Source organism: Bos indicus, chromosome 26 (genome assembly GCF_029378745.1).
Source record: "Bos indicus isolate NIAB-ARS_2022 breed Sahiwal x Tharparkar chromosome 26, NIAB-ARS_B.indTharparkar_mat_pri_1.0, whole genome shotgun sequence".
In the NCBI taxonomy this organism is placed as follows: Eukaryota; Metazoa; Chordata; class Mammalia; order Artiodactyla; family Bovidae; genus Bos; species Bos indicus.
Window position 1 is genome coordinate 18673667 of NC_091785.1, and position 23775 is coordinate 18697441.

The 23775-nt window shown below is 48.3% G+C and overlaps 2 protein-coding genes across 3 annotated transcripts; both read left to right on the forward strand.

The window, feature by feature from the left end:
• Positions 1-345: 345 nt before the first annotated feature.
• On the forward strand, positions 346-21941 carry HOGA1 (4-hydroxy-2-oxoglutarate aldolase 1). 2 transcript variants are annotated; one of them, XM_019952795.2, is made up of 8 exons: positions 809-943; positions 8483-8592; positions 11423-11551; positions 11743-11870; positions 12343-12477; positions 12748-12844; positions 14501-14634; positions 21540-21941. In XM_019952795.2, exons 2-8 carry the CDS (start codon positions 8577-8579, stop codon positions 21687-21689), a joined length of 789 nt encoding a protein of 262 aa, XP_019808354.1. In that variant the 5' UTR covers positions 809-943; positions 8483-8576; the 3' UTR covers positions 21690-21941. The 2 variants fall into 2 exon arrangements, with proteins under 2 accessions (XP_019808353.2, XP_019808354.1); XM_019952794.2 differs by lacking the exon at positions 8483-8592 and having other exon boundaries at positions 346-943.
• C26H10orf62 (chromosome 26 C10orf62 homolog) lies at positions 1430-8475 on the forward strand. Its single transcript, XM_019952796.2, has one exon. The coding sequence runs from the start codon at positions 4761-4763 to the stop codon at positions 5469-5471; it is 711 nt and encodes a 236-aa protein (XP_019808355.2). The 5' UTR covers positions 1430-4760; the 3' UTR covers positions 5472-8475.
• Positions 21942-23775: the final 1834 nt, after the last annotated feature.

Genomic DNA, 23775 nt, shown 5'->3' on the forward strand with positions numbered 1-23775 from the left:
TAGGAATGAAGGAAGACTGGGAGCAAGGATGGGCGCAGCCGAGAGGGGAACTTGGAGCCTTTCCACCCTCCTACCCGAGGCCTCTCCTTGCCTCTTCCCTCTCACCCCACTTCCTAAGACCCAGCGTGGATCAGCTGCGCAATGCACTCTTCCTGGGGCCCCCTCATGGTGACAGCTTTCCAGTGGGGCTGTGTATGCCCAGTGCAGGCCTGTCATGTGGCAGGCTCGGCAGGAGGAGCTTGGCAGGGGTGTGGGGCAGTCAAGGGGCGGCAGATCCCAGGCAGCTTCTCACCCCGCTGGCGGCACCTCCCACAGGGGCGGGCCTGCTCAGCCAGTCAGCTCAGCCAACCTTGCAACTGCCAAGCAGAAGACAGGAAGCCAGCCTGGCTCCTGGCTTTGGGGCTGGGAACTGTGGGAGGAGGGCCCAGGCCCCACTGGAGGCAACCTTTAGTGTCAAGACCCCAGGAACCAGTCCTCTGTCTGGCCAGAGGGACACAGGCTTGTGGCATTTCTCCAGAGGCTCTCTAGGGGGAGGGAGGACCTCCCTGGAACCACAGGCCTAGGCTCTGACCCTGGAAACACCCAGCCTGGGCCTGCTGAGGGCCAACAAGTCAGGGCAGGGGGCAGCAAATTTTTAACTCAGAACGTTGATCATTAACAGGGGTAGGAAAGAGTCCAAACCCAGCATCCCCCGAGGGCAGAGACCAGCTTGATCTCGAGCCTCCTGCAGAGATGCTGGTCCCCCGAGTTTGGTCCTCTGTGAGGCTAGGGCTGAGCAGGGTCTTGTCCAGGACCCTGAGGGGCTGGCCCTCAGGGGAGGGCAGGGGGATGGACCTCTCAGGCATCTACCCGCCTGTGACCACCCCTTTCACTGCCACGGCCGAGGTGGACTATGGGAAACTGGAGGAGAATCTGCATAAACTGGGCACCCTTCCCTTCCGAGGTAAGTGGGATCTGTCCACTGGGGGAGTTGGAGGGGTGTGAATGACCCTGGTCTCCTCAGCCAGCGACCAGAGGAGGGTACACAGGCTCTGTGGAGCTGTTCACGGACAGTCGGGTACCCTGGGGGTCATTCCATTACAGGAGAGGAGCAGGGGGGCACTGGTCTGGGGTCAGGAGGCAGACAGGAAGCTAACTGCTGGCCTGTGATCTTGGAATAAAGATCATCTCCCCCAAAGCCTTGTCAGCACCCTCTTCTGGGCAAAGCCTCCTTTGGCCAGATTAATTCCCATTCTTCACCCTCTGACTCGTTTCCCCCTTTACACAGGGGCCTCCCCTCTCTGAGATCAGGGACAGATCACATTTGTGACACTCAACATGCAATGCAGCCCAGGCATATAAACGAAGATAGAAGGGGCAAGTCCTGCCCATCATCCCGCCCCGCCCACCCTATCCGGCACCCATGGCAGTTCCCCAAGGCAGTGCTGTCAGTCACTCCATTTCACAGCCAGGAAGCTGGAGCTCACACTGATGAGATCCCTTGCCCAAGGTCACTCCAGCTGAGGTGTGGCTGAGGTGGGATTTGAACTCAGGTCAGGCTGCATGGTCACATTCGGCTTACTCCACTGCCGACCCATGAATTTCCCCCCCAGACCAGATTCCAACAGATAGACCCTGGTCAGCCCCAACTTCCCAGGGCTTCCAGGTGGCGCTAGTGGTAAAGAACCTGCCTGCCAATGCAGGAGACACAAGAGACACAGGTTTGATCCCCTGGAGGAGGGCCTGGCAATCCACTCCAGTATTCTTGCCCGGAGAATCCCATGGACAGAGGAGCCTGGCCGGCTACAGTCCATGGAGTCACAAAGAGCTGGACACAACTAAAGTGACTTAGCACACACAGCACCAACTTGGGAATGGAGTGGTTCTGACCGGGGTGATACAGTGGAGCAGTTCAGAACATGGACTCTCGATTCAAACCACAGCTCAACCACTGACTTAGCTGTGAGATAAATCTCTCCAGACCTCAGTTGCCCCATCTGACATGTGGGAGTAATAATGGCCACATCATAGGAGGGTTGGGAGAAGAATCTGAGAGGATGCAAGTGAGAGCATGCTGTAAACTGTGGAGGGTGATATACATTAGCAGGCATGGACTCCAACGATGGCGCTGATTAGAATAACAGTATGATCGCCACTGTGGGCAGAGACGCACTGTGACAGCACCCGTGGCCTAGCGGAGACCCCTTTCAGATCTCTGTGCTCAGGCGATGTGACCCTTCCCTAGGACACAGTGAGTGCCCTGTGGATGCCCACATTGAGCAGTGACACAAAGGATATTTCTGCTGGGGCCCAGCTCACTGGAGCCTGAAGGTTTGAGCTGAGGCCTGATTCTCTTGAAACAAAGTAAGAAGCTCCTTGAATCTCTGAGAGAAGACTGGGCCTCACCTCCCAGGTTCAAGGACACTCTAGTGCAGGGGTGGGGAGGGTGGACTTTGATCTGGGGTCTGTGTGCACCCCAGACTCTTCTCTGCACCCTTCCTTCCCCTCCCCTACCCCACTCACTCCTGCAGGGGATACTGGGGTGCCTGGGAGCATGGCTGCCATGACTGGCAGACTAGCCACTGGTCCATTTCCCATACAACCTACGCAGACGTCAGCTCTCACCTCAGCTCTCTCTTACCCCCACACACGTGGGAGCAGGGCGCTGTGCGGAAGAACCCAACATCCAGGGTTAGAAGACTTGTAGGAGTATGTTTCTGCCTGTTACGACCTTGGAAAAACCACTGAAACTCTCTAATCCGGTTTCCTCATTTTAGAATGAGAACTGGGCCACAGCGTTCAATGCAGTTCTTCTAAGGAGCCCAAACCTGAGGCCCTGGCACAGAGAATATTGGGCTATAATGGCCCTGTCACAGCTCCCAGGATGCAGTCAGAATGCCTGGGAAAGGGGCAATGAGCCACTTTAGCTCGAAAATCTGTGTCTCTCTTGCTGGATCTTTGCCTCTTTTTGCAGCCAGGTTTCAGGGGCAGAGGAGGGAACCATCACACATCCCATTGCCACGGCGTCCTGCAATGAATTAAAGGTTCTCCAAAAAGGTGATGATCAATAGGCTGCCTGGGTGGCTTAGATGGTAAAGAAATGCCTGCAATGCTGGAGATCTGGCTTTGATCCCAGGGTCGGGAAGATCCCCTGGAGAAGGAAATGGCAACCCACTCCAGTATTTTTGCCTGGAGAATCCCATGGACAGGGGAATCTGGCAGGATACAGTCCATGGGGTCACAAAGAGTTGGTCATGACTGAGCAAATATAGATAGAATAAAAAAAAATAAAGAGATGGGAACCTGTCTTTGAGGAATCAGTGAACAGTTAAGAGATTCTTCTGGAAGACATTCCCTGAAACTTTTTATTATTTATTTAGCATTGTTAATTTGCATTAATTATTTGAATAAAGAATATTCATTTAAATAAAACTTATAACCAAAGAAAAAAGGGAGGGGTTTTTGCAGAAGGGCCGTTTGTCCCTGAACTCACACCCACAAACAACCTCAAAAATGAACTTTGAATTGTTATTTCCAAATGAGGTTAGTGGATTACCCCAGAACTACTCCAGCAGGAGCAGAGAGATGATGTTTCCCATAAAACTTGAAGCTTCTGTCTTATTCCCTTATTATGTAGACAAGTCCATGGATTCTTGATGTGTCATATTAATATTTTTGTGTATATTGAAGCCATTCGTTTGTTAGATAAACTATTTTGTTTAAAATATCACAATTTTTATAACTGTATTTTGGCATTAAAAAAAATGTGTCTATGTCCCTGGGAGTGACCCAGGCCTGTCTACCCTGAGAGGCCCTGGGTATAATCTGGGATTGAGGGCCAGGCTCTCGGTTGTCTGTAACTACAAGAACCTGGCCAGCCAGCCCACCCATTCATCACCTGAGCTGTGCGTATTTACAGGGGACTCAGGAGTAGGGGCAAAGTCTGGGTTTGCAGGGGCATCACTAAGGCAAGAGGTAGCAGCCCCCATCCTGAAAGAGCCCCGGGATCTGGGGCTGGGTGAAGCCGCCTATTCTATGTTTTCTGCCTTCTCAGCCCAACTGTGACCTCATGTTACTTCAGAATGAGCCCCTCCCTTTTTCTTCTGGGCCCTCTCTGTAATGGGGCTAGTGGCTGCAAGTGGAGATGGAATGCTCTGAGCCAATAGCGCGGTAGGCCCCGCACGGGGGGAGACACGAGGCTTAGGCAACAAGGAATGGATGCCAGCCCAGTCAAGAAGGCCCTTCAACCCTAGCCAGCTTGACCCAGCAGCCTCTGTCCCTTGGGGACCACCAGATGAGGACGAAAAGAAACCAAAGACTAAAGGATAAGATGGCCTGGTTTGCAGAATAGATCCCAAGCAGGAGGCAGAAGGGACTCAGAATTGGGGAAGTTACTCTTTTACTGACTTGAGGAACAACTGGCAGAGTGGGAGAAAGGTCCCAGGCCTCAGGCCGTTCCTGTCAGGTTGGACATAAAGGATTGTGTGGTCTCTCCCCACCCCGCCCCTCAACCACCTTCCTCACAATGAGGTTCATTGCTGAGGCGGGAGGGGCATCCTAGGGAGGGTGCAGTGTGGGGCCTGCCTGCCAGACACCCTCAGAGAGCCTGTCCTTTCAAGCATGAACCAGACCATCTGGGCTCCCCCACTCCCAGTGTGCTCTTAGCTCTGCCCGCCTGGCGTGGGGTCCTGGAGCCCTTCTTGGAGCTCATCCAGCAACCATCATGCAGGGTGGTGCTGGGGACCGCCCTGTTACTGGGAGGTGGAGGCCTCGTGTTGTGGATGCAGAGGAAGAGGAAAAGGAAGACAGATTCTGAGACCTCACAAGAGGTGCAGGAGCCAACAGACAGTGAAAAATTGAATGATGAGAGTTGGATCAAATCGCACTTTAGCCGTCTTTCCGAGGAGAAGCTGGCCGCCAGCAACACTGCCTGCCTCAACACCGCCGGGCCCAGCAGCTCCGCCGCTGCTCCGCAGCCGGACAGTGGCAGCGGGGAGGCCAGCACCACGATTCGCGTGGAGACCTTCGCCACGCGGCAAGGAGACGAGGGCATGGCCCTTCACCGGGAGTCCTTCACCAGCAAGCAGAGAATGTCTGGGACTTCCGTGACCAAAGAGACCCACAAGGAGTCTGGGAAGTCCTCGTCCGCGGAGGAGGCCACGTGGGCCGCTGTGGCAGCCTGTACCAAGGAGATTGACGCCAAGGGGCAGCAGCTGGCTAACTCCATGTTGCAACGGGCCACAGCCTGCCAGAACTCGGGCCACCTGGAGACCAAGGACATCAACCAGGAGGAGCTGAAGGCCCTCGAGGAGGTGGAGATGAAGCTGAAGGGGAATTTCCTCACCCAGCGGGAATCCACCGTAGCTGGCGCCAACCACACTCACACCTACCACAGCCACTGCCACCATGGCCACCAGGGTTATCCAAACCACCAGTCCCACAGCCTGCCCAACCGCAGCCCCCAGGGCTACCACCCCTTTAAAGCCACCTAACCACAGATGGAGATGCCCCTTCCCCCCGCAGGGCTGGCACACAAACACAGGCATCCTGTGTGGCCCATTTCTCTGATGGGGCAACCTATGTGGCCCAGAGTAAGATGCTGCTGCCCAAGTGCCTTCTTCCTCAGGTCCCCTACAAGGGGTCCCGGGCCCCTTCAGCTCCATGAGTGGGGTCTGCCCCTGATGGCCCCTGATGAGGGAGAGCTGGGGAGAATTGAGGTAACTGAGGCAGACTCACAGGCCCCTGAAGAACGCCCGAGAGAAAATGGGAGAGGCAGATCCCAGGAGCAGCCGAGAGCAACACACTGATGCCAAATGCCTGAGCTGAGCCAATAAAGCCTTGCATACCCTTACTCTTGAGTCTGGAGGCTCTGTGGCCAGCCCCGGGTCTGGGCGAGCCTCTGGGGAGAGTGTTCCTCCTCCCAAGTCCTCTTCTGGTAGGCTGATTCAAGGATCCCTAAATTAGCTTCTGGGGTCTTAGGTTCTGGGTATGGGAAGTCTCCACAGGGCTCAACTCCCGCTAACCTGCTGCCGCCAGAGGAGGAGGAAGCAGCCAGGAGCTGGGAGGTGCGGGGAAGTACGGTGCAGTTGGAAGTAAGTAGGGGTGGGATGTAGGTCTACAGTCCTCTTGGTGCTGCTCTCTCCCCTCCCCCACTGGGATCGTGCTGGTGCCTCCCCACCAGCTACCGTCAGAGCCACGGTATTGGGCTATGTACTCTGTCTCCTGGTTTATGCTGCTGTGGCTGGGGCTGGGGCTGCCACTGCTGCAGTACTACTAAGTAGCAGCATTGCTCCTCATACTACAATCACTCCCCTGCCTTAAAAAAATTTTTTTTTATTTATTTATTTAGGCTGTGCCAGGTTTTAGTTGCAGTATGTGGGATCTTTAGCTGCGGCATCTGGGCTCTAGTTTCTGATCAGGAATCAAACCTGGGCCCCCTGTATTAGGAGTGTGGAGTCTTAGCCATTGGGCCACCAGGGAAATCCCTCCCTCCAACCACCACCTTTTTTTTAAGTTTTTAGTACATGCCACGCTCTGTGTCATGTACGGCACAGACCCAAGAGGAAGGTATTACGTTATCTCCACTTTGCAGGTGAGGCTCAGAGGTGTAATCTTCCCAGAGGTGACATAGACAGTAGGTGGATGTTGCTGGGGTCAGAGCCCAGCGTGCCCTGACTCCAAAGCCTGTATCCCTAATCCCTGCTCTGTGCTGCTCCCTGGTCTGATGCCCACTGTCCCCTGAACTGTTGTCTCTCATAATTGTCCCTGTCCTCTTCCCACATGTCCTGACATGCTCTGTGCAAGAGACCTGCAAGCCTGGGACTCTCCCTACCTCTTTCTGGGTCCCAAGAAGCCATTTTTGGGGCAAATGGTGACCTCCCTGTTAAGCTGTTAAAGGGAGACAGCTGTCTTTCCCAGGAAACTTGAGAAAAGTCAGCTACAGGGCACTGTCTAACCCCCAGTGTCTCCTTTACATAGACATTTCTTACCATTTGTATCTATTATGGATTTACCAGTGGTTTCCAAACTGTGGGCCTCAAACTCCAGGAAGGAGGTGCCTAGAATCATTGCAAAGAATGGATAAATCCATAAACACTCTAAATGTTGTCAATTGTGACTTTATGGAGCACAGTTAGGAGTATTTGAATATTTCTGACACTACTAATCAGTGACTATATAAACGTTGATATGTGTGTGTGTAAGGTACTTCATTGGAGAAGGAAAGGTACTTCATAATAAAAATCTTAATTAGGAAAAAAATGGAGCCAATCCTCCTGGAAAATGTTGGAAGATGCTAATTAGACAGAAACCAAAAGCAGTGAGTTTTGGCTTCTGAAAATGATCGTTAAAATATGTGCATTTATCTGAAAGACCTTAAATCCCTTATTAAAAACTTAATACCTAAAATTTCAGATTAGCTAATTATGACTTTGGAATCTTAGCTTTTAAAATGTTTCAAACTGGCAAAAATTTCAAATAAGGTCCACAGTTAGTATTGTACTCCTGCTCACTCTCTGGTTTTGATCACTCTTCTCTAGTTAGGTATGGTGACGGAGGGATGTATAGAAATCCTCTGTACCATTTTTGCAGCTTTCCTGTAAATCTGAAGGTAGTTCAAGTTAAAAGTCAAAAAATTATTGGACAAGTCAGTTATGAGCTCATGTCAAAGTTTTACTACAGTTGTACTTCAAGGAAAATAGCTTCTAAGGAGCCAATTCAAGTATAAACTCTTGGTGAGGATATTTTTTATAAGAAAGGAGAATGGTTAAATCATTGTTAGACTAGATACAAAGAAAAGTTAACAGTCACTAGCCTCTTGCCTGAGAGTCTGCTGGGGGGTGGGGGGTGGCTGGTTTCCCAGATCAAGGCTTAATTCCATTAAAACTCATTAGGAAATTGCTTCAGCATTTCATCAGGAACTTTCCTTTCTTCCTAGTGGGAGGTTATGAATTACATCATGCAAAAAAGTTCTGCCCCAGACCAGGTTTGGGATGATTTTTCTTTTATACTACCAATTGTTAACGCATAGGTCAACAGGCAGTGTGCTAGGTGTCACAGAGGAGGCCAAAGTGAGGCAGCTGCCATCCTTGACCTAGATTCTTCTAGACTAGTGCTGAGCAAGGACAAAACACCGTGGAGTCCAGTGGGGAGGGGGCTTGAGGAAGGCTTCAAGGTCCTTGCAGCATGTGGGGGGCTGCAACTAAGGAGGTGTTCTGGGCAGAGGGAAGAGCAGGAGCAAAGGCGTACCGCAGGAAGATGGTTGTGTGTCTGGGGGCTCTGACACTCAGTTTGGCTGGAAGGGAGTGTTTGGAGATCAGCAAAGGGGAGGAGGAAAAGCCTGAAAAGTGACTCCAAAGCCTCAAGCCAAGGAGGACTTAGGAAAATATCTGTTCAATTTCCTCATTTCACAGCAGAGGCCAGTTGGAGAAATTTTTCCTAGTCCCAACAGGTGGGGGTAAGGGAGGTTGAAGGATTCTGAGGATCTCCGTGCATTTTTGAATAGACAGCAGAGAAGGACTACAACAGGCAAGAGAAGTTCAGAGGAAACACGCTCAGGGAAGACTGGATTCCAGGAAGACTTCTCGGAGGAGGTGGCAATGATGATGGGCCAAGGTGTGTAATACTGACTGGGGAAGCTCCTTACATACAAGAGATTGTGCTTCCTCTTGGCCACAGTAAGTCACCCTGTTGCTTGTGTGTCTTCAGCCTCCACCCAACTCCCCTCATCAGGCCACACTGGCTCCTAGAGCACCCAGAGTAACCATGCGGCAAGGGAGAGAGGCTTCTGACATGAGCCTCTTTCCTCTAGAGCTGGAGGGGCTGAGAGGTCCCTGAATGCAGCCTCCCCCCCATACCAACCACCGTCCCCCTCCTCAGACTGAAAGTTGCCTTTTTCCAGTTTTAAGGCTTGAGCACTTCCTCTGACTCCATAATGACTATAGCTACTTGAGTGCTGGGTTCTGTCTATTGTAGGCATTTGTAAATAGGATCTCACTTAAACTTCACATAACTTTAAAAGGGCACTAAAATTACCCCCATTTTTCAGTTGAGGAAGCTGAAGTTTGATTAAGCTATTTGCTCAAGAGTTCCGAGCTGGCGAGGGGCCACACTGGGAGTTAAACTTGGGCTCTGGCTGCCAACTCTGCTGCTCCCTGCTTCCCCAAGAGCTCACTTTCCTCATTCGCCACCCATCCAGAGTTCTGGCCTTTCCTCTGCTTTAGCCCCGCCTCCACACCCAGCGGCACATTGGGCCTGAACCTGGACATCTGGTCAAGGAAAAGGAGGGGGTTCTTTGCAGTATCACTTCACAGACTTCAGAGAGGTTTTTTCTCATACATTTTCTCATTTGAGCCTTTAAGACAGCTCTATAAGGTAGGATTAGTGCCCTTATTGTCTGGAGTCTCAGAGAGGGATGGAACTTGCCCAACAGCCAGAGGGGCCTGAGGCCAGCACTTGCCTGGGTCTACCACACTTCCTCTTCCCCAGCCTGGACTCCCTGCCTTCTTGAGAGTCAGGTCTGGGTTGGATGCTCCCTTAAGTAAAACGAGGAGAGGCCACTAGGAGTCTGGAGCACAGGGCCTGCTTCGCCCACCCCTGGCCAAGCTCAAGACCCAGCTGTCCTGCTGTTTAGGCCAAGTCCACCTGTGGGACATGGAGGTTTCTGGACTTGGCCACCAGAATGAAAGGGGACTTGGGAGTGAGTGACCCCATGGTCACTCTGAACATGTCTGGACATGTCTGGACATGTCTGAATCAAGAAGCCCCCTTCAAGAGGGCTTGGGGAGGCAGGAGCAGAAGCTTGACCTCTAAATCCTTAGCCAGAGGTTACTGGTCCTGTCACGGCTGGACTGGAGCCCTCTCTGGGGTTGGTAACTCTTGTGAGTGGGATGATCCACAGAAATCACTGAGACTTCTACCATGGGCTCCTAGCCTGACATGGAGGAACTGATGCTGAGGCGATCATCTGACAGAAGCAGAAAGCTATTTGCCTCCAGATGTTCTCTGCAATGTTACCAAAACACGAAACTGGGGGAGAAATGCTAAGTATCCAGGAAGTTCTCCTGGCAGCCCGCTCAGTGGACTTGATGGGATAGTGAACAGCACAGAGAAAGCCTTGTGGTGTAAAGCTGACTCCCCACCAGCACTGTGTCCCCTTAAGGATGACTCACAGGAACAATCTTTCTCGGTCCCAGTGCCAGGAAAATCTGTGTTTCTCCAGGGCAGCTGCTTTGCTTTATCTTGATTTCTACATATCTGTCAGCTGACTACATTTCCCTTTTAGCTTTGACTGTCAGGAACCTCCAAATCAGATATCTGTCAGAACTGTATGGCAGTGATTTTGTATATTAATATAGCCCCCATTTTCTTTCCTTTCTCCCCAATAGTCTTCTATTTATTAACAATCTTCGTGTATTGTATGCTACATTTAAGGGAAAAAATTTGGGATGGGATGGAGAGGAGAAAGAAGAGGAAAGAGAAAGTTGAATGAAAAAAGCTGAGAGGAAAATGGCTTTGCATTCCCTTTAGATTGAGTTAAAGAGCATCAGTTCTACTGGTCTCTTGTGGATATGAAATGATTGACACCTCTAATGTTAGAAACCTCACAAATTGGATAAAACAGGAAATGCAAAATAAAATAATGAGATGCCACTTTTCATCCAGAAAATTGGCAAGAATTTGCTCTGACAGTACTCAGGATGGATGTGAACGAGCACTCACAGTTTTTTCCGTGTGCTGCTGCAAATGGACTGGCTGACTAGAAGTCTGGCACGTGAGAGTGCATTTACTTGTGACTCAGCCATTACACACCTGAGTCTCTAAACTGAGAGAAACTCTTAAACTGTTGGTTTCAGCATTGTTTATAATAGAAAAATAGGAAATAGTCTAAATGTCAAAAGGAGAATGAAAAGTAAGTTGTGGTCTAACTTCACAAGAGAGTATTATATAGCAATGAAAACGAATGAATCAGGGCTCTCTGTACTGCTGTGGACAAAGCTCAAAACTTAATGGTGAGCAAAAATGGCAAAGAGCAGAAGATTATGTGATTCCATTTCTATAGTCTTAATAGGCAAGAAACTTATTATATATTGTTTATGGCTCCAGATTTGTGTTTCAAGGGTAAAGAGACACAAATGGGAACCATGAACACTTGAGACAGGCCAGAGATGAGGAAGAGATGGGGGGAGGTTGTCGAGGGTACTGGGTACACTGATGTGGATTATATTATTATCTATTCTTTTTGGTATGCTGAAATATCTCATTAAAACAAAAAAATGGTGTGAACACTGTCACTGCAACAGGGTACAACACTCTGCCTGTCTCAGGACAAAGATGGGAAGGAAATTACGAAAAACAGTGGTGATGGGGAGATAGGAACCTGGGTGAGTTAAGACCAACGGCCAGTTTTTCACAAGCAGATGGTAAGGTGTTGCTTCTCTTGCAGGCTTCGTTGTCCAGGGCTCCAATGGCGAGTTCCCCTTCCTGACCAGCAGTGAGCGCCTGGAGGTGGTGAGCCGCGCACGCCAGGCCCTGCCCAAGGACAAGCTCCTGCTGGCCGGCTCCGGCTGCGAGTGTGAGGCCTGAATGCCCGGGCCTGGCGGTGGCTGGGTGTGGGGGCTGGCTCCCTGGCCTGGAGCTGGGTTCAGTCTAGATCTTGCTCTGTCTCTTCTGCATCCCTTGCTTGCCTCGGTCCTAGTCTGGTCCACTCCCTCCTGCCCTCGCCCACCATGGCCTGTAGGGAAGACTTCTTTCTTCCTCCTGTAGCTACGCAGGCCACGGTGGAGATGACGGTGAGCATGGCCCAGGTCGGGGCTGACGCCGCCATGGTGGTGACCCCTTGCTACTATCGTGGCCGCATGAGCAGCGCCGCCCTCATTCACCACTACACCAAGGTGGGTTAAGGTAGGGGTGTGGGTTTGAGGCCTGGGCCCAGAGGAAGCTGGGTAGAGCAGAGATTCTGCCCAGGGAGGGGAGGAGAGAAGCTAGGAGCAGAGTGGTGAGCTGACTTCCCATGAATGGCAGCTTGGGGGAGGGGAGGGACACCACCAGGTACCAGCTGTGTGACTGTGGGCAACTGACCTAACCCTGCTGTGTCGCTCTTCCCGCCCCCTCAAATGGGAGGAATAATGAATCTTCCTCCAGGGAAGATTGGATCAATCAAAACGAAAAGGACTTGGAGCTGTGCCTGGCACACAGAAAGCACTCATAAGTATCACCCAGGATCAGCGCTTGCAATCAGGGTGCCCAGCTCTGTGACTTCTCATCCAGGAGGTGGGCCGGTCCAGGCAGTCCTGCACAGACCCAGGCTCCGACCGCCTCAGGCCTGGGGCAGCTGGCCTCCCCTCTCTTCTCTGCACCCCTCAGGTGGCTGACCTGTCTCCAGTTCCTGTGGTGCTGTACAGCGTCCCAGCCAACACGGGGCTGGACCTGCCAGTGGATGCGGTGGTCACGCTTTCCCAGCACCCCAATATTGTGGGCATCAAGGACAGCGGGGGTGATGTGAGTGGCGGTGGCCCTCAGCCGGGGACTCCTCCTTCTCTTCTCCTTTGATACCGACTTCAGGGCAGCTCTAGGACCTGCTTCAGTCCTGGGCTCTGGTGTGGGTTCCCTCTGTCCTCTGGGCTCTCTGGGGTTCATCTGAATCAAGGGGAGCATCTCTCTGAGCCCTCGACTCTCATTCTCCCACACTTGCCCAGCCCCCAGCCCCCAGCCAGGCCGGCAGCAGAGCCTGTGAGCCCAGCTCTCACACTAGCTTGGCCGTTATTACAGGTGACCAGGATTGGGCTGATTGTTCACAAGACCAGGAGTCAGGATTTCCAGGTGTTGGCTGGATCAGCTGGCTTCCTACTGGCCAGCTATGCCATAGGTAGGCCTCCCACTCCTCTCAGACTGTGACGAGTGGTCATGATACAGGCAGCTGGGTTCTGCTGGGAAAGATGCTGAAGGCCAGGACTGTGTGGACAGGGGGCTTTTGCCAGCCTGCCTGCTGGGAAACCTCAGAGATATGTCTCACCACTTACTTATCTGAATAGTGGATGCTTCTAAGTGACCTTGTTAGGCGGAGGAGGGTGGCCGTGAACAATCCCCTGGCCTGTAGTGGGGATGCCTGCAGTTTGTTCTAAGTCCCAAGCTCCCTGCTTAGGTGACAAATTTAGCTCCTTTAATCTCACCTTGTAAATTATCCTCTAAGGGCAGAGGCCTTGGGGCGCTTCCCACCAGTCTGGGAGTGCATTTTCCTCTCTCCCTGGGCCCAGGCCAGAGTTAATTGTTAGGCCTGCAGGGTTGGCCTGGGGATCTTCAGCTGACTGATCAGACTCTGTTGCAGTCTAGGATCCTAGGAATGTTACCATTTAGACCAAGTGCTCTTGTCTGCTTGGGGTCAAGGTCCCTGAGTTCAGACTGGATTTGGGCCCCGGAGGGGAGGGGAGCACCTGCTCCCATCAGCTGAAGCCCCAGTGATTTGAGATTTGAGTTACTTTTCCAGCGATGCAGGGGACAATGCTGCTTCACGTTCTCTCTGGTCTCTGCAGATTTTGGCTTGTGATATAGGTTCTGCATAACTCCCCTCTGCCCTGTCACAGTCTCTAAAGGGGAGAGTTACAGGAGACACATTTATGCTTCCTTCCTGAGTGGTAGGTGGAAATAGCACTGGCTCTGCAGGCTGGAGATCTAAGCTGGAATCTGAGCTTTGCCATTTATTCACTGAGTACCACCGGGCAAGGTAAACGACCTCTCTGGGCCTGAGTTCTTACTCGGCAAAGCAGGGAAATGTGAAGATTAGAGAGCATTGGCCCTGGGTCTGTCATAGCCCTTGACACAGTAGGTTTTTGATAAACAGCAGTTACATTCACTCATGAGAAATGCCCACTCTGTCTCCAGTCTTGAGGCCACTCTGCTTTGAGTCACTCCTAACTAGCTTTGCAATCACACTAAACAGGCTGGCAGAACTTCCGAGATCACAGCCAGCCCGTTTCCATTGCCCAGATGAGAGCAAAGAGGACCGGCAAGTGTTAGATGACTTGTCGAAGTTCACACAGCCAATGGGAGGAAACGCTGGGTCTCCTGACTAAGTCTAGTGCTCATTCTCCTCCCCCATGACTGTCCCAGGCTGAATTCACTGGGGGGAATACAGTTTCCATAGAGCAGAGGCTTGCCATTCATGCCATCTCCTTCCAGGGCTGATGAGTCAGGGGGCAATTGCAGGAGTGTGGAGGTGCCAACTGGCAGGTGGGACTTTACCGTGGGGGAGAGGGGGATGAGGGAATGGAACCATCCTTGAGTCAGCCTTCAGGTTCTGTTCCTTGCCCCTCAGCCTGTGGGATTCTATTTTGAATATGCTGGCAAGGGTCTCTCTGGAAATCTGTACTCCGTAAACTCACAGACTGTGTCTCAGATGTGGCTCACCGGTGGCCTAAAAATCCACAGCCTAACTCCCGAGAACAAAGAGGTGCTGGGGACCAGGATTTCGAATTCTCTTCGAGAGGAGCCTCTAGCTGATATTCTGCCTTTTACCCTGTGGCAGGAGCTGTGGGAGGCGTGTGTGCCCTGGCCAATGTCCTGGGGTCTCAGGTGTGCCAGCTGGAGAGACTCTGCCTCACAGGGCAATGGGAAGATGCCCAGAAACTGCAGCACCGCCTCATCGAGCCAAACACTGCGGTGAGCTCCCAGCCCGTGGGCCCAGCGTGGGGGTGGTCTGTGTCCTTGTTGGAACAGGAGCCAGTGCTGGCACAGGGGTCCCTCCTTGGTCTCTCCTCTTTCAGAAAGGCCTTTTAGAGAACATCCCGGTGTGGGAAACTGTGCCTCCCCAGAAAATCTTGACTTCAGACAAAGTCGAGCCCTGTTGGTTCTCAAACTTAAGTGTGCATTAGAATTCATTCAGGGAGCTGGTTAAAATTCTGCTCCTTTAGGCCCAGGAATAATCACTGAGACAAACGTCCTGGGTGATTGTGACATAGGGAATCCTGGAACCGTACTTAGAGATACACTGCCTAGAGAGAGGGAAACATGGGCCTTTATGTCAGCTTTATAAGGGGCCAGATCCTGAAAAATGGAACGACAGGTTAATAAAGGCGTGGGAAGCCTGGAGGTATTCAGAGCCCAGCTTTCCCAGGAGAGTCTTGTCCTCAAATAATCCATTCTGCAGTCACACCGTGTACCCCGAGTCTGTGTTGGGCAAATCAAGGAGAAGAGGCAAGGTGGAATGCCGGTCAAGTGCAGGCAGTGCTGTGCTGAGCCACACTGGAGTCTCAGGCAAAAAGAAACACATGTGTCCCTGGAGACATGTTTTCATTTATACTTTAAATTAAACTTCTTACTCTAGTATCACTGTGGATTCACATGAAATGATAAGAAACAATACAGGGAGATTCCATCTACCCATCACCCTGTGTATCCCAATGGTAACATCTTACAAAACTATAGCACAATATCAAAACCAGGATTTTGACTAACATATAGTCGAGATATAGAATATTTCCATTACCATAAGGATCTCTTATGCTAGTCTTTTGTAGTCATACCTACTCACCTCCTGCCCCCACCCCCTCCTTAACCCCTGGCAGCCACAAATACGTTTCATTTCTATAATTTTATCAGTTCAAGACAGTTATGTAAATGGAATAAGATCATCTAGAACCTTTCGAAATTTGCTTTTTTTTCACTCAGCATAATTTCCTGGAGATTCATTCAAACACAAGTAGCAGTTCTTTTTTATTATTGAATGTGGCCAGAAGCAGCTTTGTTTAACCATTTATCTGTTGAAGGATAGCTGGTTGTTCCCAGTTTGGGGCTATTAAAAGCTGCTGTGAACATTCATGAACAGATTTTAGTATGACTATAAGTTTTCATTTTTTCTGGGATAAATACACAACTAGTGGGTTGTATAATTTTTGCATGCTTATCATTTTAAGAAACTGACCAACTTTTTTCCAGAGTAAGTGTACCATTTTGTATTTTTGCTGTTGTTAGTTGCTAAGTTGTGTCCAACTCTTTTGTGACCCTATGGACTGCAACATGCTAGGCTCCTATGTCTGTGGGATTTCACAGGAAAGAATATTGGAGTGGGTTGTCATTTCCTTCTCCAATTTTGTATTTACATCAGTGTAAATGTATGAGTGACCCAGTTTCTCTGTATCCTCAACAGCATTTGGTGTTGTGACTTTTTTTTCATTCTGATAGGCATGTTGTGACATCTCATTGTGGCTTTAATTTACATTTTTCTGATGGCTAATGCTATTGAACCTTTTATAATGTATTTATTTGACATTTATATGAAATGTCTATTTTTGTCTCTTACCCAGTTTCCAATTGGATTTTTTTTTTCCACTGTTGAGTTTTAGAAGTTCTTTATACCTTCTAGATACTAATCCTTTGTCAAAAATGTCATCTGCAAATACTTCTCCCAGTCTGTAGTTTATCTTCTCATCCTCTTAACAGATGTTTTGCAGAGCAAAAGTTTTTTAATTTTAACGAAGTCTAATTATCAATATTTACTTTTATATTTATGCTTTTGGTGCAAGTCTAAGAGCTCTCTGCTTAGCACAAGATTGTGAAGTTTTTCTTTTCTTTTTCCTAAAAGTTTTATGTTTTACAAGCCTGTGACCCATTTTGAGTTAATTTTTGTAAAACGTATGAGACTTAGATCAAGGTTCATTTTTTTTCTCTTTTTTGGCCTGTAGATATCCACTTGCTCCAGCACCATCTGTTGAAAAGATGATCTTTCCTTTATTGAATTACTTTTGCACCTTTGTCAAAAATCAGCTGGGTGTATTTGTGTGTGTCTATTTCTGGATTCTCTATTCTCTCATTGATCTATCCCTCTGCAGTACCACACAGACTTGATTGTTGTAGGTGTATAATAAATCCTGAAATCAGCTAGACTGACTCTTCCTACTTTGTTCTTTTCTTCCCCAAAACTGTTTTAACTAATCTAAATCTTTTGTCTTGCCATATACATTTTAGAAAAATACTATCTATATCTATGAATACTTTTGCTAGGATTTCAGTAGAAATTGTCTTAAATTTGTACACCAATTTGGGAACAACTGACATTTTTGCTTTGTTGTCTTCAAATCCTTGAATAGGCTATGTCTCCATTTACGTAAACCTTCTGTGATTTATTTCGTCAGCATTTTGTAGCTTTTGGCACACAAGTCCTCTACAAGTTTTGAGAGATTTACACCTAAGTGGCTCATATTTTTGAGTGACTATAAATGATATTGTATTTTTAATTTCACTATAAAATGTTTATATCTAGTATGTATAGGAACCAACTGATTTTTGCTTGTTTATCTCATATTATATATGACTTTGCTAAACTCACTTATGCGTTCTAAGAGATTTTTTTCTATATTCCTTGGGATTTTCTACATAGACAATCATATCACCTATAAATAGGGCATGTTTTAATCTCTTCCTTTCTGATCTGCATGCCTTTTATTTCCTTTCTTGCCTTAGTGCACTGGCTAGAATTTCCTGCACTAAGATGAACAAGAGTAGTGAGAGTAGACATCTTGACTTGTTTCTGATCTTAAGGAAAAGTGTTCAGTCTTTCACTGTTAAGCACAATGGGAGGTAGGTTTCTGTAGATGCTCTTTTTCAAGTTGAGGAAGTTCTCCCTCTATTCTAGCTTTCAGAAAGTTTTTAAAAATCATAAATGGATGTTGAACTTTTGTCAAATGTTTTTCTTTATTGATTCATATGATCATGTGTTTTATTTCCTCTTTAGCCTGTTAATATGGTGAGTTACATTAATAATTTTTAAATACTGAACCAGACTTGTATCCGAGTGGAATAAACTCCACTGGTGCACGATGTATAAATCTTTTTATATATTGCTGAATTCCATTTGCTAATATTTTATCAAGGGATTTCCCTGTCTATATTCATGAGAGATATTGGTATACCGTCTTTCTTTCTTTGCTTCTTTTCTTCTGACTGTCTTTGATTTTGGTATCGGGATAAATATAGCTTCATTCATTGATTGGTAAATGTTCCCTTCTCTTCTGTTTTCTGGAAGAGATTATGAAAATTGATATTATATCTTTGAACATTTTTTAGAATTCTTCAATGAAACCATCTGGGCCTGGAGGTTTCTATTTTGGGAGTTTAAAAATAATAATAATTCCATACTAGGCTCTGCTGATACCTCACTGGCTGGAAGGGGTAGAAGTGCTTCCTTACTGCTCCCATGTGGCCTCCTCTGACATCTCGAGTGTGTTTGACAGGGTGGCCTCCTTAAGGGTGGGCAGTGGTCAAGGTTCTGACTCTCCTGCGGGATCTGGCTGGAGTAGAGTGACTATTGTTCACAAGTTCTCCATCTTGCTCAGCTGCCCCTTCCTTGTCTTCGACCAGAGGGAACAGCCTTTTGTGGGGCTTTTCTTGTCTCTGCTTACTGGCATTTCAGGGTCACTGCTCCTTTGGCTCCAAGTCTAGACCGAGGAGCTTGGCACTGTGCTGTTTCTTGGGTCCCGAGGTTGCTAGTCAGTCTTCCTTCTCTCTGCCTTTCAGACTTTTATGTTGGTTTTTATATCATGTCCTGGGCTTTGCATTTTTTTTTTTTAGTTCTGCTTTTTGAGGGGAATAAAGAAAAGTACACCTATTCCATCTTCCTGGAAGTGAATGCTCTAAGCAGTTTTCTTTATTTATTTGGCTGTACCAAATCTTAGCTGCAGCATGCAAACTCTTAGTTGTGGCGTGTGGGATCCAGTCCCTGACCAGGGCTTGAATCCAGGCTCCCTGTATTGGGAGACCAGCGTCCTAGTCACTGGATCAGCAGGGAAGTTCTTCAGGTAGTTTTCTAAACGGTGATTTTTCCCTCCCAGGATATTAGAGTAGTTGGGAAAAAACACTGAAAAATTTTAAAGTAGGTACATTAACATTTGCAACACTTTTTCCATTTAATACCCAAAACATAACTTATTAGAATTTTACTTCCCTGGCTTGAATGGAAGCAAACACATCAAACCAACTTTTTTCCCTAAATCTGCTGCTACTGCTGCTGCTGCTACGTCGCTTCAGTCGTGTCCGACTCTGTGCGACCCCATAGAAGGCCTAAATCTACTTCTAGGAAAAAAAGTTATCATTAAAAATATGCAAAACATGTATAGGGAGCACATGTAATTAATGGCCTCAGGCTACAAGATTCTGGGCACGGTTCTGTTAATCTTGCCTTTATTTAAAACTTTGACTCTTTGCTCATCGTGGGCTTTTTTTTGCATTGATTTTTACGTTTTAAAAAATATTGCATTAAATATTCGTCTCATGACTGAGTATTTTGGTGCTCCGTCAAGTTTTGCCTGTGAGGCAGGTAGAGTGGTGGGCGGGCTCGAGATGTCTCTCACGGTTTACATCTTTACCTCAAAGGGACAGATTAATTCAGATGTAGAGAAAGGACAGCTGAGCAGGTAAGCTTGAGTTTTCCTGGCTGTGAAACTCCCCTGGCATAGGACGCCCTATAGATAGGTCGTAATAACTGCAGGAATAAAGTCCTTTAGGCTGAGCCCCATCCGGCCCCAGGCTGTACTATACATACCAACATTCCACTGGGGCAGGACCTCTGCTCTCCCACTCCCCTCCCTGTGAGAGAGAAAGTCCCAGAGCCTGCACACCACCAGACAGGAAGAGGAGGAGCTTCCAGGCCCCTTGGGGTCTGGGCTAATAGTAGAATCTTTTAAATTTATTTTTTATCCAAGCATGGTTGAATTACATTGTTAATTATTGCTATACAGCAAAGTGACTCAGTTATACACACATATATATTCTTTTTCATATTCTTTTCTATTATGGTTTAATCACAAGATATTAAATATAATTCCCTGTGCTACAGAGTAGAACCTTGTTGCTTATAATAGTGGTATTTTTCTCATCCAGTTCTTGTGACATGGGGTAGCTTTCTTTATCTCCTAATATTACAGATGAAGCAGCTCGGGCTGCCCCTTGGGAAGAGAGGATGCTTACTGCCTTGGCGTGCCATCTTGTCTTACCCTTCAGTTTGTGCCCCATCCTGTGCCAGCTCTGGGCACACACTCAGGAATGCCTGGAACACCTTTCTGCTGCCTGGGCTGTAGGCTCAGCCACCCCAAGAGCAGCTTGATGTCACCTTATTGCCCTGCCCTGCTTGAACACAATGTGCTTCCTCTGCCCTCCCACCCAGCCAACCTCTTGCCCTGGCTATATTTAGGACTTTCCGTAGTTTTTACCTCCAAACCATTCCACCCTTTCTCAGGGTCTAAAGAGGGACAAATCAGAGATCTTCAGACACCAACTGTGGAAGAAGGCTTTCTTCTAGGTACTTCTTGTTTCCATCGTCTTTCCCACCCTGCTCAGGTTTTGGGTGAAATGCCCAAGTTATTGGGCCTTCCGAAGTGGCTCAGTGGTAAAAAATCCTCTAGCCAATGCCAGAGATGCAAGAGGTGCAGGTTTGATCCTTGGGTCAGGAAGATCCCCTGGAGGAGGAAATGGCAATCCACTCAGTATTCTTGCCTGGAGAACCCCATGGACAGAGGAGCCTGGTGGGCTACAGTCCATAGGATCCAAAAGAGTCAGACAGGACTGAGCGACTGAGCACACACACTCACACACATGCCCAGGTTATTAGAATATCATGGCTGGAAGCAGGCCTGGGAGGAAGCTTGCTAAAGTCTACTGGCCTCTAGTGGTGAAGAGTTACTAAATGTCAGTCATTCATCAGTGGTTCCCAATTATTTTTACCCCAAACAACCTTTTTTCTATTTTTACCCTTCAGGATGCCTGTATTTCTCAGGTTTTACTTCCCTCAAAGTGAAATCTCATTAAGTAATAATTACTTCTTTTTAAGTAATCAAAGACCAATCTAACACTTCTGATCAGCCTGAAACAGCCAGTTGCTATGCTAGAAGCAAAGAAACAAGATGCCTGATTTTAAATTAGGTCTTCCATTACAATGGAAAAGTTTAGAGATCATGTTGTGCAGACCCCTCCTTTTTTAGGCGAGTGAACTTGCTCAGAGATAAGTTAATGATACAAGGTTATTCTTTGGACAACAGATGTATTGTTTTCCCTGTGAAAGCATTTGGAATTGGGGATCAGGGAAGAGTTATGGGTGGATGGGAGGACCCTGCTGTGGGAACAGGAGAGGTCTGGACCATGCTGATTTCCCGCAACCCGTGTGCCCAGGTCAGGTACCCGGGAATTGGGCTGTAGACCGGAGATGCTCTAGCCCCCAGACTCACAGCACAGCTGCCTTCTCCCTTCTCAGCTTGAGGACTGAATGCTGGTCTCCTCCCCAGTGGGGTGGATTTCTCTAAAACCAAAGGAAGCACCTTCCTTCATTCTAGATTTTGGCCTGTGTTCTCTCCCACCCACCTGCCTTCTGGATTCCCAGTCTACCCTGGGTGTCATAGATTCGGCAGGGTTACTTTACTAGGGAAGGAGGGTGGGAACCCTAACCTTCTGAAAGTGAAATGCCTGGGTTCTATAAGTGTGTGTGTGTGTGTGTGTGTGTGTGTGTGTGTGTGTGTGTGTGTGTGTGTGTGTGTGTGAAGGGGACTCCCCAGTCTCTTCTAACAGGTGCTGCTCCTTAGGTGACCCGGCGCTTCGGGATCCCAGGGCTGAAGAAAACCATGGACTGGTTTGGCTACTACGGAGGCCCCTGCCGCTCCCCCTTGCAGGAGCTGAGCCCTGCCCAGGAGGAGGCGCTGCGCCTGGACTTCGCCAGCAACGGGTGGCTCTGAGCGCCGGCCGGGGCCTGCCGGACCACGCCCACCTCAGCCTCCTGCCGGGTGGTGGCGGCCTGAAGAAAGCGTGGGGGAGACAAGGGCTCAGGGTTCGAGGCTCCTCTTCTTACTTCAGTCCTCCCGGTAGACTTTCTCCAGGCACTACCAGGCATGCTTATGTCCTGTTCTCCCAGCCCCATGATCTCTGGTTATTTGTATCCCGAAGTCTGGGTCTTTAGGGACCTTCAATATAGGAAGGAACATGACTTACTTCTCTCTCTACTGTGCTTTTCTGTCCTTGAACCAGGAGTCAGACTGGAAGGGTGTGTGTATGTGGTGGTGGTGGCGGGGGGGAGCGGTTTTCGGGGGGAGTTGGGCACAGAATGGCCATGTTTTAATGGAAGGAAGACTGCTCAGGCGTGAGGGTACAAACCTCTGTCCAGCACAGTGCAGCAGGAAGCTGGGGTAATTCTGAGAGCCCTAGTTCTGACTCCTTCCAGGAGAAGCGGTAGGTTTTAAAATCTAATCAGAAAGCTGTCACTGGTCTTTGAAAGTCCCCCGAGCTACACTGAAGTCCTTTCCTAAATCTATTTTGATTCATCTTGTATTGTCTCTAGCCTTGATCCCAGCCATCAAGTGTACCAGTGAGGCAGCCCAGTGACTTAACCAGAACTAGTAAATAATGACACCTGGTGGATAAATGTTACATTCTAGAAGGCTACGCTAGCCAACCCAGGTCTGAAACATTAAGAAAGGGGGCTTGACCTGAGAAAAGACCATCTTCTTGCCTATACACACTCTGCTTTTATTATTAAGAACAGTTACTTTGTTATTGCAATAAAGTTTAATAAGTTAAATTGGCATGCCTATGTACAGACTAACACTCCACTGTTACACACATCTTAGGTTTCCTGCTCAGATATCAAGACCTTTCTAGAGGCAATTTAGCTCCCAAGGTCTGCTTTTTTCCTGCTCTGAGAGAGGCTTTAAGAATACTGAACAAACATAAGCATTCGATTATTGGTGTCCTAGGGAAAAAGCTTGTTGAAGTTTTCCATGGGAGAGGTAAGAGGCAAAACATTTCAAGTGAGATATTTAGAAACACCTAGCATATTAATTTAAAAGGCTGCTTTTATGGAGAAGGACATGGCAACCCACTCCAGTACTCTTGCCTGGAAAATCCCATGGATGGAGAAACCTGGTGGGCTACAGTTCATGGGGTCGCAAAGAGTCAGGCACAACTGAGCGACTTCACTTTCACTTTTCTCTAAAATGTTTAACCTTATTCAGTGATAATCTGACTAGTGGCAGGAAACCTGAGATGATTTTTTTCAAAAACTACTCTGGTTAAAAAGAAAGGTAAACAAATCCTTGTTTAGGGCAAGGACTAGAGGACAGAATATAAAAGGTATCAATCTTCAACAGAAACTGGGCATCTGACTGACACTTAGAAGCTTGGGGCTTAGCATCTGGGCTCTTCTCACAGTTGACTTCTAGAGGATCTGGGCTGAGGAGAATCAGGTTCAGGAATGGGGCAAAAAGTCAGGGCTAGGGAGGCAGGCTGGTGTACTGGGGAAGAGCTCAGCCTTTGAGCTTAAATTCTTGGATCTGTAGAGGCCTTAGTGTCAGCAAGATCCTGGAACACTATGTACATGCCCTGAACCTCATCGGTGATAGCAGGATAATAATGGTACCTTCCTCTCAGGACTTATAAGAATGTGCATATGAAAGGGTTAGTGTGGCAGGTGACTGTGCAAAGAGTTGCCCAAGATACCTGCTGGGTATAACGATAACCTGTTTCAGGACTTGGGCACCCTGACGTTCAAGATGAGTACAGTGGGGAAAGTGCTTTGGAGCCAAAAAGTCCCAGATACAAATCCTACCCAGCTCTGCTACTCACTAGTTAGGGCAACCTCAGCCTGTCTGCTGTTGTTGTTTGTGTTCTTTTTTTTTAAATTCTGTATGTGCCTACCTTGCAGAATTAGATGATATTTCATAGTAAAGTGTGCAACCCTCAGTTTCCAACCCTCATCTATGACTAACTTTTAGAAATAGCAAATGAGCCAATATCTATACAGATGTAGAGCAAGAGAGTCAGGAAAAC

What these genes read in the sequence shown, in the direction of transcription:
- HOGA1 (XM_019952794.2), top strand. Translation starts at nt 733, where the DNA reads ATGCTGGTCCCCCGAGTTTGGTCCTCTGTGAGGCTAGGGCTGAGCAGG. An exon ending in GGCCGGCTCCGGCTGCGAGT is followed by an intron (nt 11,552 to 11,742) that starts GTGAGGCCTGAA and finishes TTCCTCCTGTAG; the next exon opens with CTACGCAGGCCACGGTGGAG. An exon ending in TCAAGGACAGCGGGGGTGAT is followed by an intron (nt 12,478 to 12,747) that starts GTGAGTGGCGGT and finishes CCGTTATTACAG; the next exon opens with GTGACCAGGATTGGGCTGAT.
- C26H10orf62 (XM_019952796.2), top strand. Translation starts at nt 4,761, where the DNA reads ATGCAGAGGAAGAGGAAAAGGAAGACAGATTCTGAGACCTCACAAGAG.